Genomic DNA, 18,798 nt, shown 5'->3' with positions numbered 1-18,798 from the left:
CTAAAGAAGAATATTTCGCACAGAGCAAAGCCAACTGCTAAGAAGTCAACTGAGGGTAGGAATATTTATTTATTGTATTTTGTGTCTTTTGATGCAGTTGTATTGACTAAGATGTGTAACATCTGCCCTGGGACTACAGATGAAAAATAGCCTCTTGGCTAGCTCTGGCGCATTTACAGAAATGTTTTATTAATGTGCACTGTCCCTAACCAAATAAACCAATAAATAAAAAGTAATTCTCATAGGCCTGGGATAGCAATTTTCAAATAAAGGTATTGCATTGTTGGAGAATCTTTGCTGCAGTGTGATTTAGTATTCCATTTCAGATCATGTCTCAAGAAGATACACTCGGCAGAAGATCTGTCGACAAGTAAGTCGGACATCTAGCACAATAACCAATCCTCTGACAATGGCTCAAATGCTTCCTCCAGCTGACGGCCTGACCACAGTGCATGCTCCGCCAATACTGTTGGACAAATCGTCTGCTCCTTGGGGACAAATGCTGCCAGTGTGCCAGGATCAATCTTTCTGTGCCTTGTTTCAGTCTGTGGAAAATAACTGGATAAATCCGACCTCTGCATTTATGAACCCGGCTTCATGTGCTTTCATGTCAGCAATGATCAGCCAGCCTTTTTACCACAGGTGGAGCCGCACCCATCTTCAAGCCATGCGTTATGGGATGTCACTCCTGGCCTGGTGGTTGCTGTTGCTCTACCATCAGTGAATTTTGACCAACGGTAACTTGTGCTCCCCTGATGCTAATCTTGTAAACATTGTTCTTTCACGGTGCACAGGTTCCAACAAACAATACGACTGGAGACATTACAGATGATATGCGTAGTATTAACAGCATATATTGGCCAAATATTAGAGAAATAGATATATTGGTTAAAGTGTTAATGTTAGTTTGGTCTATAATGGATATGTAAACAATATTTTTCTCTCTTTTATATTGACCTAGAGCTGCATGGCTATGATTTGCTTAAGTTGGTCAACATACAGTAGTTTGATATGCAATTAATATCTGTATACTGTAGGGCATAATTGCAGCCAACAAATAAGTTAGCTTGTATTGACAAAGTCCACGAGGTCTGTGTGCAGCATATAATATGGGCCCCAATAAATTCATTTCTGATTTCCCCATTTACAAATGGAACCTCAGATCATCTTTAGTGCATCTTTTACTTTTTAACACAACATTGTAAGAAACAATAGCCCTGCATCTCTTCAATATCTGAAGTAAATAAAGCAGATCAGTCATGTTTTATTGTATCATCCATTTGATTTTATTTATAAATAACCAATCCACATTAAATGAGTACTTGTGTTATATAAGTTTGTCTTTCAGTTGAATACAAATATTTTTGAATACTTTGTCACATTAGGTATGAATAAGAAACAAATATATAGACAATTTTAATCTTTGAAATTTGCATGTTTGACTAAAAGTTGCAAGCAAGCCCAAATTTTCAGTTTTTAATTACATTTGTATTGAGTGAAATTCAGCTGACTCGGCAGCACAAAAAAAACAAAAAAACATGAAGCCCATAAAAAGGACTACAACCCTGGCTGGACAAAAAATGATTTCCTCTGTTGATGTTCATATTTATAAGTAACAGAATAAACTGTCAGTTCATTAGACTGTAAAAATACTCTGTAATTAACATGTAAGACATACAGCCACTAGATGGAGGTATTAGGCTGACAGATGTAAGGTAGTTTTTATTAGATTTAAACAATAAAACCATACTGCTCAAAAACAAAAAATACAGAATTTCTTATTTCTTTAAATATTTTATTTTTTCATAAAGTTCTCAGTGTTTCAGGAGGGAAATAAATCTCAAGGGCCAACTAGAATACTAGAAAGCCATTTAACATTTACATTAACCTGCTGAAGTCTTCAAGCTGGGGTTTAGAAAGATTACAAACCAGATCACTCAAAAACAAAAGACTAAAACAGGTTTGCAAACAAAATCAGCATCACACTTCAAAATTCACATTTATCTAAACGTTGTCCTTCAAAATAACATCTAGATTTAAATATGAAATACTATAAACATCATTGTGATCCAACTGAACTGAAAAGCAGACTATAGCACAGCGCATTGTACCAGAAACCCTCATTCATAGGAGATGGAAAAAAAAAAACTCTTAACACGTAATGAAGATCTCACAAAAACACATAATGACTATCGACTAAGTGTTACAGTTTCAGCTTTCTCAAGACATTCGGTTTTTGTACATCATTTGATGTTTGCAGGCACAGTGGGCAGCAGTGATTACACCTCACTTTAAACAACAGTACAACAGACGCTTTTTGGTCTGATTATATCCAAAGATACTGACAGATATTATTTTTTAATCATTCATTCAAAGTATATAAATTGCACTTACCCTACCAGGGATAAACTCAAACACACAGATTCTTCACAAAGATTAGGAACGTTTCCAGCGTCTAGTCAGCAATAGTTAAATGCTGTCTTAGTACAAAGAGCAGAATTAAACCGATATCTCCCAAATTAAGTGATAATACCTGAATGTTTGTCAATAAACGTTGAAACCATGTTTTAATTTGAGTTATGAAATCTGCTGTTTAGGTCCTCTATCTAATTTAACATAAAGATTAAAGTGCTCAAGAGCTATGCCAAACTATAGGATATGCATATAACAGTAGTTATATTGTAAATATAGAACATGTTTTTTATAAATAATGAATATTCAGTTTTATAAAATGTATTTGATAGAAGAATATAAATTATACTTTAAAGGTGTGGCTTATGGAATGAGGCAGGCCACTACCTGCTATTTGCCCGATTTCTCCACTTGCTTCCCATTCTCTGGTTTCTCCTGGAGCTTGTAGTCTTCCAAAATGGTCCGCGCCGTCTGCTTGCCAGTCTTTTTCACCACAGCTTTGATCCCCAAGTTGTCAACATTGAAGGCAGTGAGGCCGACATTAATGGCAGAATTGACAGCGTGGTCCGTGGCTTGTCCTGCCGCCGCCCCGTACCTTCATCAGGAGTCAGATTGAGTGAGAGGTCAGAGCAAGAGGCGAGAAACAGAAGGATTTCGGGGAGAATTAATTAATATGCGGTGCAAGGATAGCAAAGACGCCATGCTGTATGTTACACCCATGCAAGCACAATATTAAATTAAGAATTTTAATGATGTTTTTCCACTGTGGTTCAGAAATCTAAGGGTGGGAAATATGGATATAATCAACTGTAATGGTAATATTTATTTATTTATCCATAATATCAATGTATATTGAAATTGAAATGAAAACAAAACAATTATTTTTGCCTAATTCAGTTAATAAATACCCGTCAAATCAAGTACTTCCCTTAAAAGACTCTACACAATATTCAGAGCATTAATAAAGCAATGTAAATATACAAGAGAGTACCTGAGCTGAGTATGAAGTCTCTCTCCCTGTGTGTGTGTGTGTGTGTGTGTGTGTGTGTGTGTGTGTGTGTGTGTGTGTGTGTGTGTGTGTGTGTGTGCGCTCTGTGCTTTGTTTACATGGCCAGACAGGGTGTGCATGCCTTATAGTACATGTGAGCGTCGCTCTGCACTGGGCTCACATGGTGCTTACAGCTGATAAACGTTTTTCAGACCGGCAACATAAAGGTAAACAATGTTGTCTCTTTCAGCAATGTTGCCATTGTTTGCTCAGCCGTCTCCATGCTGAGAGCTGCGTGGAGGCAATAGAAATGCTCTGAATTTCATATTGAGCACCTTTCAAGGGAGAAATTGTATAAAAAAAATGTTTGATAAATATATCAACTCATAATGTGTAACATGATAACCACCCAACCCTATAGAAATCAATAATCAGCTATATTGCGTCGATATGTTGCTCACCATTGGAACATGTAGCACCAATACAATCTTCCTATATTGTACATATAGGAAGATTTTAAAATCAGGTGGGACAGAAAAGTTACTAATTGTGAAATTTCCATTAGAAACATTGAGAGAAATCAGTGAAAAGCAGCACCATCATGTGAATTGTTACTCAGGGAAGGGCAGTGGATTGGAACAGCATTAAGCCAAATCATTCAGAAAAAAAAGGCACAGCATGCTTGTAGTGATGAAGAGTTGAAGAGCTGTGTAAAATTAGGAAAAATTACGCTTATTGTCATTAGGTGAGTCAAGGATGTTTTGTAGACCCCTAAATCTGCAAAGTAAATTGAAAAGGAACATAAGTGAGTGCATGTTTGGTTCTGCATGTGTAATGCAGGAGGTCCTTTGCAACACACACACACACACACACACACACACACACACATCAAAAACCTGTTTAGTAAGCAGGGGTGAGGAAAATGTGCATTACTTTATATTAAAGCAAGTGACAGTGCTCAAGAAGTAACCAAAAAGGGAAGAGAAGACCTACTTGTGTTTCACGGTGGTGACCGTCGCTGATGCTACACTCGTAGTGATGTCCTTTGCTGCTACTTCCAAACCAGTCCACATGGTCGCAAATCCTGAGCAAATACACAAAATACACAGCATGTTAGTACTCTTCTGGTAAACCATTTCCTCTTAGAGAATAGTAAGTACTCTACCTTGCACTCCACTGGCAGCCACCACCATCGCTCCATCTATGTTGGACCGCCCATCCTTATCTTTCTTCATAGACTCTGGGATCAGCTTGCCGCCGTGTTTTTTCACGTGTGGAGCCAACTCTCGACCCACACAGCCAGCGACCATGCACACCCCGTCCACTGCAGTAACACAGCATTACTTCATTAGGAGGTCCGCTGCCAAATAACCAGACAAGGGGAGTGAAACATGCTGACTGGGGACGACTTAGTCACCTAGAAACTGGCTGACTTTGACAGCTCCTCCTGTCGCTTGCTTGGCAACATGGAGGCCTTTGGTGACCGAGGGGCTGACGTGGGTGGGTTTGTCCTCCGGGGTGATGTGTTCTCGGAGCTTAGATGCCCCTTTGTGAATGGCCTTGCCTGTGAACTCGGCTCCTTTCACCAGACCCCAGCTTAGCCATGACGCACCTGATAGGACAACGGGATCACACAAGGCTAGTCTTTCCTGTCGGATTGTCAACAAACAAAAAGCACCAAGATGTTGAGCGGGGAGATGCGGTTTCGACCTCACCTGTCAAGATCCCACTTGCCACCTTTTCACTCCACTCGGGCAGCGCCTTCTCCTCCTCGGTCACCGCTGGTGCAGTCTCCTCAGGTGTAGCGATGGACACCTTCTGACTGAGATTAACGGTGTCTGCAGCTTCATCTGGAGCCTGATCATAGAGACACATTGTTTCAAGACGAGGACAGACAATGCATGCTGAAAAATAAGACCTGCTATATTGTGCAACCTGTACACATCTCTGTTCATATGCTTGTCTACAAGTAACACCCCCCCCCCCCCCCCCCCCACTCACACAGTAGATCCTCTCACTATTCTGTGCTTCTCGTTACAATGCACTATTTGTTTGCTACAAAGAGACTGTGAAAAGGTCTCCGAGCAGTCTGAAAACAGTCTCCCATTGTGCTGAAAAACCTCACATCTTCTACTTGATCTACAAATTCAAAACACAAAACTGCGTACTTGCTGATAGGGAATTACGTCCATCAGAGAAGATAAGTAGCCTGATTGCGTGCATCAAAAATGACCTCGTTTGGCATCGATCTGAGCCAGCGTCTGCACCTTCACCATGGCTGAACTGGCACTTGTCTTCCAGCTGAAACTCTAAAGGTTGTTCCAACTGCTGCAGATAAGAGCATTATGACTGATTAATTCCCCTCACCTGCCTGTTTCAAAGCCCCACAATGCTGAGGCAGGGGTAAGCTGCAGAAGTGTGCCAGCTCAGAAGTAAGACGGAGCAAAAGTTTCATGCAAAAGGCTAAAACAGTGAAAAGTGTTAGATCCTCAAAGTATCGCGTAAGCAGTAACTAAGAGCTTTTCATGGGAGGAATAGATTTAACATCTGCAGTGTTTGCAAAGATTACAGAATATGTGATGATTTTAGGAGAGGAGAGGTTGTCAGCACTATTTTTGTGCACTTATGTCAGTCTGCACTTTCATCTGCATTTCCAAGATGAATTTCTAAACCAAAATAATAATATTAATGTGTGAGGATAAATGTATTCACCCCGACTTCAAAAACGTATGTAAACATATGTTGATGTGAATGGCATTAAGCTGCAGATGACCTGTATTGATGTATATATATATATATATATATTCAAATATATTGCCCCCATTTGCATTTTTTTCCCCAACAAATGTCAACACTTGTGTTGGGTGACAATGACCTGAACTCTGAGATCCGTATTCTGGGAGAGCAGGTCCTGGAACAGCTGTCTGTCTGCAGCAGGCAGCTCAGCGGACAGCACCACCCCCACATAATAGCCCGGAGTTGGCGCCATCATGTCCGGAAACATAAACACGCCAGTGTTACACAGCAACACTGGCGAGTCCGAGGCCATGAGAGGATACAGCCAGTCACACACCTGCCAGGAAGTAAATTAAAAAAACATATGAAAAATAAAGACAGCTGGAATATTTGATGTGTAAATAGATACACGCTTGACGTTGTAATGATGTGTATCAGCCCCAAATGTTCAATTCATTTCTGAACTATGGAAGTACATCGGGCTGAAACACAGGATTCTAAATATAACCTCGAAATGACAAGCCTTAAATTTCTCATGGAGAGTCTAATTAGTGCAACACAGTGAACCGTCTCAGAGGACACTGGACCCTTTGACTGCTGCATGTCCAACAGGATTATAGGGCATAACAGTGTAAGCAGGGTTTAGATAGTTACTTAGCACTCATGTGAATCACTGATGTCACTCGCTGGCAATAGCACCCGGGAAATTCCTCAATGAAGAGTCAAATTTCAGTCTCATGATCCACTAGCGTCAGTGTATCGGTTATTGAAAACACAAAAACACAACACAAAATTGCTCAAAACAAGAGGAGTTGGATAAAAACAGATAAGTATTGATTTAGTCTTGAGCCGATTCCTTTGCATAGCTTCATGGGATTTCTTATCTATGGTTCCCGTGATTATCCCCGATTGGTTCAAAGGCCCGATGGTCTGCACACTGGCCGAGGACAACAGAACGTAACATTCAGCCGTCCTTGTGAAAACCTTTGTTATCTCAACAAAAACCAAACATGATAACCCTCTTCGATGTAGGCGTCACTGTGGTGCTGCTGGCTTTGATTGCATCAGATTGTACAGCTGTATTTCACTGCGTATTTTCAGCACCATACTGGGAAAAAGATGAGCTTTCGGTGGCATTCGTATAACACGTGAGGAGTGCAACGATATGTATTGTTTGCGAACATAGCCCTTAGTTCATTTCTAGGTCATGAGTAAGGTACCATCTGTGTCCTAATCTTAAACCAGTAATGATCCCGATTTGGGAATTCTCAGGTGGATGACATCATATCCATAAACCCATTGGGCTTAGGATGCCGAGTAAACAACGCTCACATGATCACGTCCATCGGGCGAGGCAAGGAGATCATTAACAAGCCTCTCGCCGCCTGCTGATGACTCAACGTCTTACAAAATCAGGTTAAAGGGCACAAAAAGAGACTGGTGACACGGCAGTGATGACATTTCACTTCTTGCATCAGATGTGCATAAGAGTTGCATATCTAGTCCTTTCAGGCTTTTAGTGTGCTGAAACAAGGGGGGGGGGGGGGGGGTTTCTCTTACCTGCAAAAATGCTGGTGGTCGGTTGGGCATCCTGTCGTCATGGTCAGTGGTGAACTTGACCAGCCGCAGGTAGCCCGGGTACGACGGAGCGCTCACCTGCCCTTCAGGCGTGACAAAGAATATCTGCACACCATGAGGGATGTACACCAGCTGCTCTCCATCTTCACCCATGTTCTGGAGAGACGGCGTCGAGTTAGATGTACGACTGTAGAACTCGTCCCCGACCAATGACATTTCCCCTGCGTCTGTTCCATACGAGACAGATAAGTGGCCGTCGGCCGCCTGAGGAGAGTAAGCTGGAGGCTGTTCGGCTGGAGCCACGGGCTGCTGTCTGCTGGGTGAGAGCGGTAGACCCTCACTGCTGCACGCAGGCAGGCCTCCTACAGCTCCTGCTGCCTGGCCATTAGCAGAGAGAGGGTTTGGTGGAGCTGGCTTGTTTTGGGTGGGAAGGTTTGGGTAGAGACCTTTTTCAGACGCCTTTGTGGCACCAGGGCCAGACACACCGCTATTGTCCAGTGCAGGTGCAGATTCCAGGTCAGAGCTGGTCTCTATTATGGCCAGCCGGGTGGTGATGTTGTTCAGCGTCTCCTGCATCTTCCGCTGCATCTGTCTGGCTGATTCCCAGGCGCTGCCGACACACTCCTCTCCCCCAGAAGGCACACTGATGGCCCTGAGAAGGTGCTGTCGCCCCCGCTTGTACAGCTCCAGGGCCTGGGCCTTGTCTCCAGCTTCATCTACAGTGAGACCTTCATTGATGCACTCAAAGGCCCTCTCATAGCCGTCTTTGATCACTTGAAGTCTGGCACTGTCGAATGCATCTTGTTTAGCTTTCTCCATTCCCTCTGAAATAACACTCACAATTAGCTTTATTTACAATTTGTGTGTCCATCCAATCATTGGCTTACAATGATGGGGGGGGGGGTCACCATAACTAGAATTTAAAACACTTCATAATACTTAAAGTTACTTAAAGCTACTCTAACGTTCCTTATATTTAACTTTGTTAAGATCAGCTCATCCACAATCAGTGGACATTTCGTGGAGCTGAATTGACTATTAATGTCTCTGACTGATGTTTTATTACCTGATTCTAGTTCTGTGCGCTGGTTCATCTGGAAAAGGAGAGGTCGCAGCAGTAGCTACAACAGGCTAATGATGATGATATGAGTTGCCAACACGAGCTAACAACAGCTAACGTCTCTGTTTACACGCGTTCAGCTGATACGTCATGTCATTGTACATTTAACAGCAACATAAATACAACATGGAGAAGTCCGTTAACAAAGTATTATTAGCTAGTTTGCACTAACACTAGCCCCTTCAGTAGCTAACGGTATCCACGCTTACCCCAGTGAGCGAAAACAATCCGAAGATAAGCTTAATCAGCCAGTTAGCTATCTTGTAGCTAACGTCACGTGTCAAAACTCTGGTCAAAAGGGTCCGTCTGGCTCTCGAGCAGCGTTAACTTCTTAAATAAAGTTGTTCACGACTCACCAATATAGAGTAGTGGTGTTACACACTACTCTCCACAGTATTTACCTTTAAAAGTATCGTGACAGGATGTGTCGATGCTTCGCCTCAACACGACAACATAACGTTTGCCTCGAGCGTGATCTTCACTTTCGGTTTTATTTTGAAAGTATTTACCGGAAGTGTTATCACGCAACGCAAACTGGACTAACGTTTTTTTCGACCGGTCTCGAGGCTGAATGAATGGTGACAGGGTAGTTCGTATTAGAATCACTGGATTGTACTGCCACCAAGTGGCCTCAATGAGGAACTGCAACTGATTAAAATTAGTCAAGTCAACGTCAGTTGGAGCATACTAACACTTCATGGCTTTCAAAATACAGTGACCAAAAAAATATACTGACGGAAAACATCAACAGCGAACTGTATTGACGCTGGTTTTACTAATATGTAGCAGTTCGTTGCTGCAAATGTGTGTCTATGATGTGGACACGGCAGCATGCTACCAGAGCCCTTTAGAGAGAGTCCCGTCATCTCCTTTCACTCCAATGGGGCTTTTTTGCAATGGAAGTTAGCAGCGTGTACTAGCAGCGTTATAGAGTTGCAGCGGAATGGACCGTTCGTGATGTGATTTTTAACAGACAAGACGTTTAAAGAAATACATTTTATATCATCACCACACCTGAAAGCGCATGTGCATTACATCATGTTCGTGGATTTTTCACCACTAAATTAGTAGATTTAGAGAATGTTAACAGATAAAATATTATGCTAATGAGAACCATACTGGATAAAGTTAGCGACACATAACGGTAAACGAGGCAAGAACAGCCTCTGAATTTTAAATTACGTTTAAAAAAGGCAATCGTATCAAACGTTGTGTATCAGAGGGATAATGGCTTCTTAATGTGATTTTTTTTGCAGGATAGGGGGATTTAAATATTAATATCAAATATCATACTTTATCAGTTAAATATGACATTGGGGTGTATGATTGTAGAGTTGTGGATGTAGGTGATGAAATGAGCATATCAACTTTAAAGTATAAGCCATAATAATAAATAAATAATATGCATACTACTATTGACGCTGCTTTGACTAATGTGTTGCAATTCGTCACTGTGGCCACTGGAGAGCAGTACGCATACAAGACTGGCGCAGGAACGAAGCAGAGTTGACCTGAGTGTATTTAATATTCATGAGTATTTACTTCCCTCTGGTGGCCAAAGTGAGAAACTACAAGACATAAAATATATCAAGCCAGCGTTAATATAAACATGGCAGCAAACTACTACTTCCGGTAAGTTCTTTCAAAATACATTGACCAAACTAAAGTTATCGGAAGTGGAAGGACAAAGTTAGTGGCCAGACTTAATTACGTTTATTTACGTTTATACTAGATTTGTTTAGCTGGAAATGTCTTCCATCAGGACGTGACCAACAATGCAACATCAACGCAACGTGTAACATGTTATAAAGCAAAAAGAGACAGAAAATGACCACTTAAAAATGAACAAATTATGAAAATAAGGTTGATTGCTGAATTCCCCACTGCACTACTGCACTACTGTTTATTTAGTTGATTTAATATTATTCTGTTATTCTATTCACTGTGTATATAGTGTGCATTTTTTATATAACATCTTTACTATCATTATAATTGTATATATTGTGTATTGTGACATGTGTATTTTTCTTTTTATATATATATAATATTAAGATTGTTATACCTGTGACCTATTGCTGCTCTGGAACCTATTGCTGCTTGTAACGAAATAATTTCCCCTCGCGGGATCAATAAAGTTACTATCTATCTATCTATCTATCTATCTATCTATCTATCTATCTATCTATCTATCTATCTATCTATCTATCTATCTATCTATCTATCTATCTATCTATCTATCTCAACAATTGTTGCCACATAGTTAATGATTCACTAGACACATATTTCTCAGGACCAACTGGTTGAGTGAGGCAGACAAGCCATCTTGTCTGCTTCAGGCACTTCTTCACCTTTCTGTGCTTCATTTAAATTCCTCACAGCGAATGCCAAACTGTGGTAAAATATCATACTGTAGTCTGTATGTGAAAAGTTTGTATGTGTGCACACCTATTATCACAATGATAAGTTATAATGATAATATTTTATCTGCAGTAATTTCATCTTTACTATTGTAAAGACAAAGTTGTATTAAATAGAAATACACCGAAGAGTGCTATCATAAGGAGAGGAGTACTGATGGATGACTATATTCTGCAGAGGGCGCCAAATCATATCCTAAATGGAAAGCTCTGACGCGACGTGGAAATGAAGACAGAGTGGTGGTTATACTACTGTGGGTTCAAGTACATCAAAATCTTTTATAACCCTCAGAATTCAAGCAGTTTGTCAGAGCATGGAAATTTTTAGGCCTTCAGCTTGGCATAAATGTGCCACTAATTACATTTAATCGGCAGCATATGGACATTAAAAAGAGAGGGCTAGAGGCATTAAAAGTCAAACAAACATGCATAATCCACTTTTTTCACAATTTTTCATGTGTCCATTTTGCTATTGTGGCTGACACCACTTTCTGCTGAGTCCACATAGTTGCTGTCAGCCTGAAGGCATGTGATAAACATCGGTCTCATCACCAGTTTGACATGTTCCCAGCATACATCCTGTACAGATGCCACAGCAGAGGGACCAGACTGGACACGTACTTCACACATGGTGAGGTAATACATTGGTGCTCTGGTTCAAGTGCATATATTATTTAACTATGTTGTAACAAATCATATTTATGGTCCCCATCACAGACAAAGCTTGTTATTTGTAAGTTATCTCACCTCCTAAAAGTTGGGTGCTTATTATTTTTTTTAATTACTATTGTACATATTGTCAACATTTTAAGCCAGCGTAGGTAAAAGACAATTTGTTGATGATTCTCCTGAGAATAAAATCATAGTAAAATACAGCACACAGCACTGTAACCTCTATATACTTCACTTTATTTAGTTATCTGGCTGTGCACATTATATGGTTCATTATGCATCAGAGATGTAATTGATTGTACTGCCAGTATATTGCATGTATTCATATTGTTGGCTACTTTTCTAGCTGCACCCCTATGAGGAAGTTGTAAATTCACTGTTTCCTAGTGAGCTCAACAACAACAAAGGACTGGAACTGAAACAAACTGCTGATACTCGTATTCTGTCTTTCGTGAATGTTCACATATGACCAACATATGTGAACAGTCATGGTTTTGCATGAATGGTTTATTTTAAATATATAGAAGCATAGATGTGGTTCGGTCAGAGCACTAATATTTCAATATGACATAATAATAACAATGTAGTTTCATTGTTAAAGAAACCACGGACTATCATAATCGCTGCACAGTTGATACCATCACCTCTTTATGTTGTTCTCATTGTTATTGTTCTTCATCAACAGTTGCCACACACAAAGAAGCCACATTAAGATTACATGTAATCAAAAAACAGCCTGTCAGCATTCTTTGTGCAAATGAGCAGACTTGATTGTTTCAGTACTCAGTGAAAGGAATGATAGCACAGTGATAAATGAGGAATGATAACTCAGCCAACATTCAAATGATATGCATGTGCGCTTGGTGAAAGAAGAATAACACGCTAAATAAAATTCTAATTTGTTTATTGATTCAATTGATACTTAGCTATCTAAGTACATTTAAATTCACCAAGCTGTGTTTTCATGAAGTTGAAATTTTGAGTTTTCCCCTCAATGTAGTTGCCTGAATGGCACGAACATATAAATTAAACCTCTATAAATGTTTATGGAACATCTCAGCGGATGAAACTGGACATGAGCCTTGAAGGAATGTGCTGCCGTTTACTGCTGCTTTTTACAGGCTGCTCTGTGGATCTCCTCTACAGTACAACTCTTAGCTTTTATATTGTACATTTTGCGTCATTGCAAATCAAAACAAAATCATAAAATGTTGCTCTTTCTCTGGTATCTTATTTTTCTGGACTGCTGGTCTTCAGTTTAATCCCTGCCTACACTGCAACACACAGTTACATTTAAGAATGTTTTTAATAATTAGACACAGAACTGTTTTGTACTTTTTTTGTTTTTCTCTGTTCCAGATTTTATAATTTCAGCTCTGGATACAATTATGGCCATACTTTCTTACTGGTGTTCTACACCCCACTTCTCTTTTTTTTTCAAATAATGACAGGGTATAGGTCAGAAGAAGAGCTGCAACAGCTCCGGGTCTAAACAACTGCAAAAACACATGGGTGTAACACGTGTTAGTGCAAGCAGAGGGTCACACATGGGACTTTTTGGTGGAAAAATCTTGATATGTGTAATTTGTAGCATAGATACAATTGTGACTGTCAAATCAAACTTTGAATTAAAAACATGCTTTGCTCTAGTTTTTCTATCAACTGCAGTGGTCACTTGTAATTACTGTCTCCAGTATTCACAGCTCCTCTGGTAAACCCATTAAATGAGCTATCAACATGGAACAAGGAAGCTATGTCACTGTACTGCCATGTGAAGTTAATTACTAAGACACAGCAAAATGATTACATCTACACATGTTGAAATCAATATAGAACAACATATGCTGTCACCAATTAAAAGTATTCTATCTAAAAAATAGAAGGTATAATTATGGAATGCCCTGTGTCTCCGGTTCGTGAGATAAACAGATTTATTAAAGCGTGATGGAAGAAGCGATGTTGTAACTATAGACAGAACGAGATGGAAAGAATGCAACCAGGACGGAGGGGAAAAACACACGATTCCAATTAAGGCTAGTGTCAAAACTTGGGTTGTCTTTTTTCCCTTTTGAAGACAGAAACTGAAAAAATAGAGCAGCTGTGTCCTCTGTCTCTCATTTTATTATATTTCAGACACAATTGCATACCTAATAAAATTCATATGAATTAATGCAGTTCCTTATGGACATCAGAACCTCAAGTCCCAGTTTCCCCTTCACCATCTGCTGAGGCTCATCATTTGGTGAGTTATTGTCCCCACAGTGCATACAAATCTCTCCTTGAGTCACCAAATATGTGCTCCGGCTTCAAGAAAAGTGTCACCCAGCAAGTTCACAACAACTGTTTAACTGAGTCCTGTTTGAAATAATAATCCAGGAGTTGTTTGATAATTTTTCTTGTGTTGAAGTGAAGAAAAGCACCACAGGATGTAATTATTAGGATATAATAATTCTTTGTGTCAATGAGAGAAAGGCTCAAAGTGATAGAGTCTGATACTCGGTCAGGGTGGAGCTCTAAACTGTTGCCTCAGGTGTTCATTTATAACTCATCTTCAGCTTAAAAAGGTATTAGAGGGAATGTGAAGACACTCCATTAATCATAAGAAATGACAGATGGGTGTTAGATCATATTGATGGCGAAAAGCTTCCATTCAGTGTAAATGTGCTCATCCCATTTTCTTTTAGTTCAGATTTTTAGTAAGTGTTCATTGTTCTCAGATGACATCCTCATAAATAAAAGGAGGCTGATTAAAAATTGATGGATGAAGAAAACGGGACTGGATCAAGCTCTCTTGTAAAACTTTCTCTGTCCCCTGATTTATGGGCAGAGGGATCCTGTTCCTTTCTGATTCCAAGAAGCTGCAGAGTCTTGAGCTTTCATTCTCGAGGTTAACCAAGACTCAATATTTGGAAAAACACTCTGTCCTCAGAGCAACTGCTGTGTCTGATTGAAAGTGCTAAATATGGAGTGTGGGGTACAAGTAATCTGAAACAGTCTTATACAAGGTAACATTATGGTACATCTTAAGTGCTCGCTCATAATAAATAAATAAATACAAGTTTCTTCAATAAATCATTCAGCTGTTAAATGTTATTAGTTTTACCGGAGGCAAAAGTAAGTCCTTCCAGCAATCTGACAGCACCGCACACATGAACACTTTACCTCGGGAGAAATGACAAAGATAAGTGACGTCATTTGCACTAAAAAAGGTTTATGTTTCCCATAAACTTAAAGTTTAACAGGTTGTTGTGCCTGAACATAGTTTAGGTTCAGAGATATTAAAGTACATTTTGCCCCTGTTGCAGCTTGTTTCTGTGATCTTACATTTATAATACCGTTAAAAATATTGAAGGCAGTTTAAATTGTGTCTGTGCATGGCTCAACTAGTGAATTGTGATCACGTGGTTGTGAAATACTCTAATACGAAAGCACATGAAGTAGTTTTGCTTAATTGTAGCAACATGATATTTAGATAAGATGTATTACTCTGTTTAAACTTCAAGTCCATGGAGGTAAGTGCACTTACCAGTGCAGAAGTTATCTAATGCTTATAGTAATGTGCATATTGCATACTTTCTTAGCAGAACTGGATCTGTTCTAACATAGACACATGTAATGGCTTTGCTTCCAGCTAGTCTGATGAACTACATTTCCATTTCAAAAACTACAAAGTTGCCTGAGGTTATCAGAAATGTAAGTTCTGTCTTTGTCACACCATGTTTGATAGTCATGACTGAGCTATCAATGATCATGAACCCGATTCAGGAGTCTGAGTCAGGTCTAATGTGCCGTATCTTGCCATATTTGCCTTGTGTGTGAACCTCAAATCACTGGCCATACTTTAAAAATATCAAGTCGATGAGCAATACTAATAACAATGCCAGTAATGGAAGATTCACAAACACATGCAAACATCATTGGTGCGGTTTCCCAAGACACTAAAATATCATTGGCAGGAAAGTGTGGGAGGAAGGCCAAGCACATTGGATCAACTACATCAACATCAAGACAGCCAACGAACAATCTAAGAGATAGAAAAATAAGGAACATATTTATGGTATTGCTTGTATTCAATTTTTTTTTAAATAATCAGCAAACTTCATTTAGATGGAAAGATGTTTTTGTAATAAATTATATATTTTTATAATGATGCAGAATACAGTGATGTGAAAAACAGAAGCCACTCATGGGGGTAAATGATTGAAATAAAAGGACTCACTCAGTCCAAGCATCCCTGAGAGTGAAAAGATTCTGTTATTATCATCATGACTGACAAGTTATGTTTTTTCAGCTTCATTATCCGAATGCAGCATGATGCAGAAGTAGGAATTTGTCTAACACTCCACGAGGACGAGGACTCCTCCCCTTCTGTTCTGACCGCTTGCTCAGGCAAACTACGTCATTAAACATGGCCATGTTAGGTATTCCAGCATGCACAAAATCCTCATCTTTGCAAAGAAAACATACATTTTCTTTTATTTCTTATAGATTTTTCACAAGAGAAGCCCAAACGCATACTGTCCAAAGTCGCCTTAACTGCTGCAAGTCGGGTCTTGCAGCATTTCGACGGTGAAAGATACAGTACAGACCCGACTCTACAGTGAATGTGCTAGCAGATGTTACCATGGAGCTACGGGCTTTAGAAAAGGCAAGTAATTATAGTACAAACCTAATAGTTTTCTTGTACAAGCCGTCAACCAACGAGGTCATAATTTTCACTTTTCATGTGCGTTTTTTTTCTGATGATTCTTTATGGTGTGTTTGTGTCTAAAAATGACTTTGGCGATCATAATGACGCCGGTTTTCAATAGTGCACTATGTTAGCATCTGGATAAGCCTTGTGTGTTCACTGACAGTAATGTATTGAAGCCAGGAGACCGAGCTATCTTTACCGTGTCCTGAAAACGGGGATCTGCTTTGTTATTGTTTGACTGCATTTCATTAGTAACAGCTAGCGATACGTTTAGGCTTGCCAAGCCCCTCGTCTAGAGGAGACTTCAGGCGTTCTAACAATGTATTGCATGTGCAAATTGAGCTTTCCTGGGGGCGTATAAAGTCACGCGTAACTGAGCCAACTGCATACTCGGCCGTGCGCTATTACGCACAGCAAGTCTGCTATTACAGATACCACGTCTTCGACCATATATATTTAGTTTTTGCAATTTACAATGGCTAAAAATAAAAGGAAAATCATATAATATCAAAATGTAAAGGAAAAAACACCTTTAGTGTGAATGAATATCATTTGGTTACCATGTGTCCATTTGTTTCTCCAAATGTCTTTTTAGAGCTCCGCCCACTGCTCTGTTTCTGTATGACCTGGAGGTTTTCTGACACTTTCAAAAGAACATTGTGCCACGATACAGCCACCAACACAAACTTTGAGGTGGGGTTTCTTCATTTTGGCTGTATCCTGTTTTTGATACCAGATGTGTATCACATAAAGAATAGTCAAATTAATTTATTTACTCGTGTAGCATAGCCCACAAATAAGGTAAGAAGTCACCACAAATCTTGCCGTACAGTAATGTTCCCACTTGTCTTAACACATCATGAATTACAACACTCTTGGCTACATTTCCAAGAGTGGAAAATGGAGATGTGTTCAGCATGCCAGCACACAGAAAGGAATTCATCAGCTGCATGTAGGTGTGGCTCTGCTACATTGTCTTGACATACAAAAATTTAAGAAATAATGGATTTTTAAAAGGTATTGTAATCCAATATGTACCCCACAACCCTATGACTCACCAGTCATGGTGTAAAGTACTGTGTTAAGACACACAATATTACCTTTTTAACTGTCCTATCTCCTAATCTCCTCAAATTTCCCATAGAGCTTCAAAGTTTGAAGTCCCCCCCCCTCCAAGCAGATTTTGAAACTAGAAGGCTGTTTTCAACTTGATCTGCCGAAGGGGGAGAGTTTCTATGTTCACATTAAATCTGACTTTATGGCCTGTACCTACGAGCAGGATTTTGTGTTTGGCAACCAATCAAAGTCCAACATTCATTTTACAGAAGTGCGCTGTGCAAACTCAAAGCATCCAGAGCACATACACGGAATAGACCGTTCAGTGAAGTAGGAGTCATCTTGTATCCAGCAGTTATATATCAGAGGCAAATTACCATTCAAAGCAGATATTTTTTGTGCATCTTAAAAGAAGTCTAAAGAGGACCTTTAAACATTTTCAAAATGCTGTTTGAACTCACATATTTTAGTCGGTCCGTTGACTTTAATGAGGTATTCATTTTCAAGTGATCAGCTTTGATGGACTTCAGCATTGCATCACATGAAAAATTCAAAATATATTGTAAATCATTTTTTCACATTTTCCAGTAACTTGACCACTTTCTTTGAAGACTCTTTCTTGAACTCAAAATGAACCTCTGTGGGTTTGAATCATCCTTGAAAACATCAATATGTGATGATGGCTGCAGTCCATGGGGATAATGAGGTTAGTTCAGGCGTGGCTTAAGGAAACTTTACACAAATCTGCTCCTTTCACATCAAGTTCTCTGCAGAGAATCATCTTCCAGGGAATTTTGCATAAAAATTCTTCCATGTGTGTTGAAGTGTAGTTAATGATTTAGTTAGTTGGCAAGATTATTGTATTGTCTGTAATGTTTGTCCGCCTGCAGTGATGCAAAAACACTGAGCTATTTCTCAGACCATCACAATATCACTGGCTGGAGAGAGGAAATGGCAGACAGGAAATCTGAACCATGAAGCACAGGGAATCCCGTCTACGTGGCTCATAACTCCCAGAAACTGCTGGAGGAGGGGAAGGGGAGTGTTGTTGGCGACCAGCTAACTGATCATGAAGGAAAAGAGTGAAATACTGCCTTCCCACTCCTGTAACCAGCAGCAAAAACAA

The 18,798-nt window shown here is 39.7% G+C and overlaps 1 protein-coding gene across 4 annotated transcripts; it reads right to left on the bottom strand.

Annotated features, from left to right (window-relative positions):
- Window positions 1–1,793: 1,793 nt before the first annotated feature.
- On the bottom strand, window positions 1,794–9,310 carry spartb (spartin b). 4 transcript variants are annotated; one of them, XM_068714769.1, is made up of 9 exons: window positions 8,781–9,012; window positions 7,697–8,538; window positions 6,276–6,473; window positions 5,116–5,257; window positions 4,818–5,012; window positions 4,566–4,724; window positions 4,394–4,484; window positions 4,131–4,177; window positions 2,801–3,007 (listed from the first exon to the last, which is right to left on the bottom strand). In XM_068714769.1, the coding sequence occupies exons 1-9, from the start codon at window positions 8,806–8,808 to the stop codon at window positions 2,901–2,903; spliced, it is 1,809 nt and encodes a 602-aa protein (XP_068570870.1). In that variant the 5' UTR covers window positions 8,809–9,012; the 3' UTR covers window positions 2,801–2,900. The 4 variants fall into 4 exon arrangements, with proteins under 4 accessions (XP_068570860.1, XP_068570849.1, XP_068570840.1 ...); XM_068714759.1 differs by lacking the exons at window positions 4,131–4,177; window positions 8,781–9,012 and adding an exon at window positions 9,236–9,310 and having other exon boundaries at window positions 1,794–3,007; XM_068714748.1 differs by lacking the exons at window positions 4,131–4,177; window positions 8,781–9,012 and adding an exon at window positions 9,044–9,293 and having other exon boundaries at window positions 1,794–3,007.
- Window positions 9,311–18,798: the final 9,488 nt, after the last annotated feature.

Source organism: Cebidichthys violaceus, unplaced genomic scaffold (assembly GCF_023349555.1).
Source record: "Cebidichthys violaceus isolate CVI_PGR_0920_01 unplaced genomic scaffold, fCebVio1.0.p SCAF_1, whole genome shotgun sequence".
NCBI classification, from domain to species: domain Eukaryota; kingdom Metazoa; phylum Chordata; class Actinopteri; order Perciformes; family Stichaeidae; genus Cebidichthys; species Cebidichthys violaceus.
Note: the sequence above shows the minus strand (reverse complement) of the source record. Positions and strands in the feature narration are given on the sequence as shown.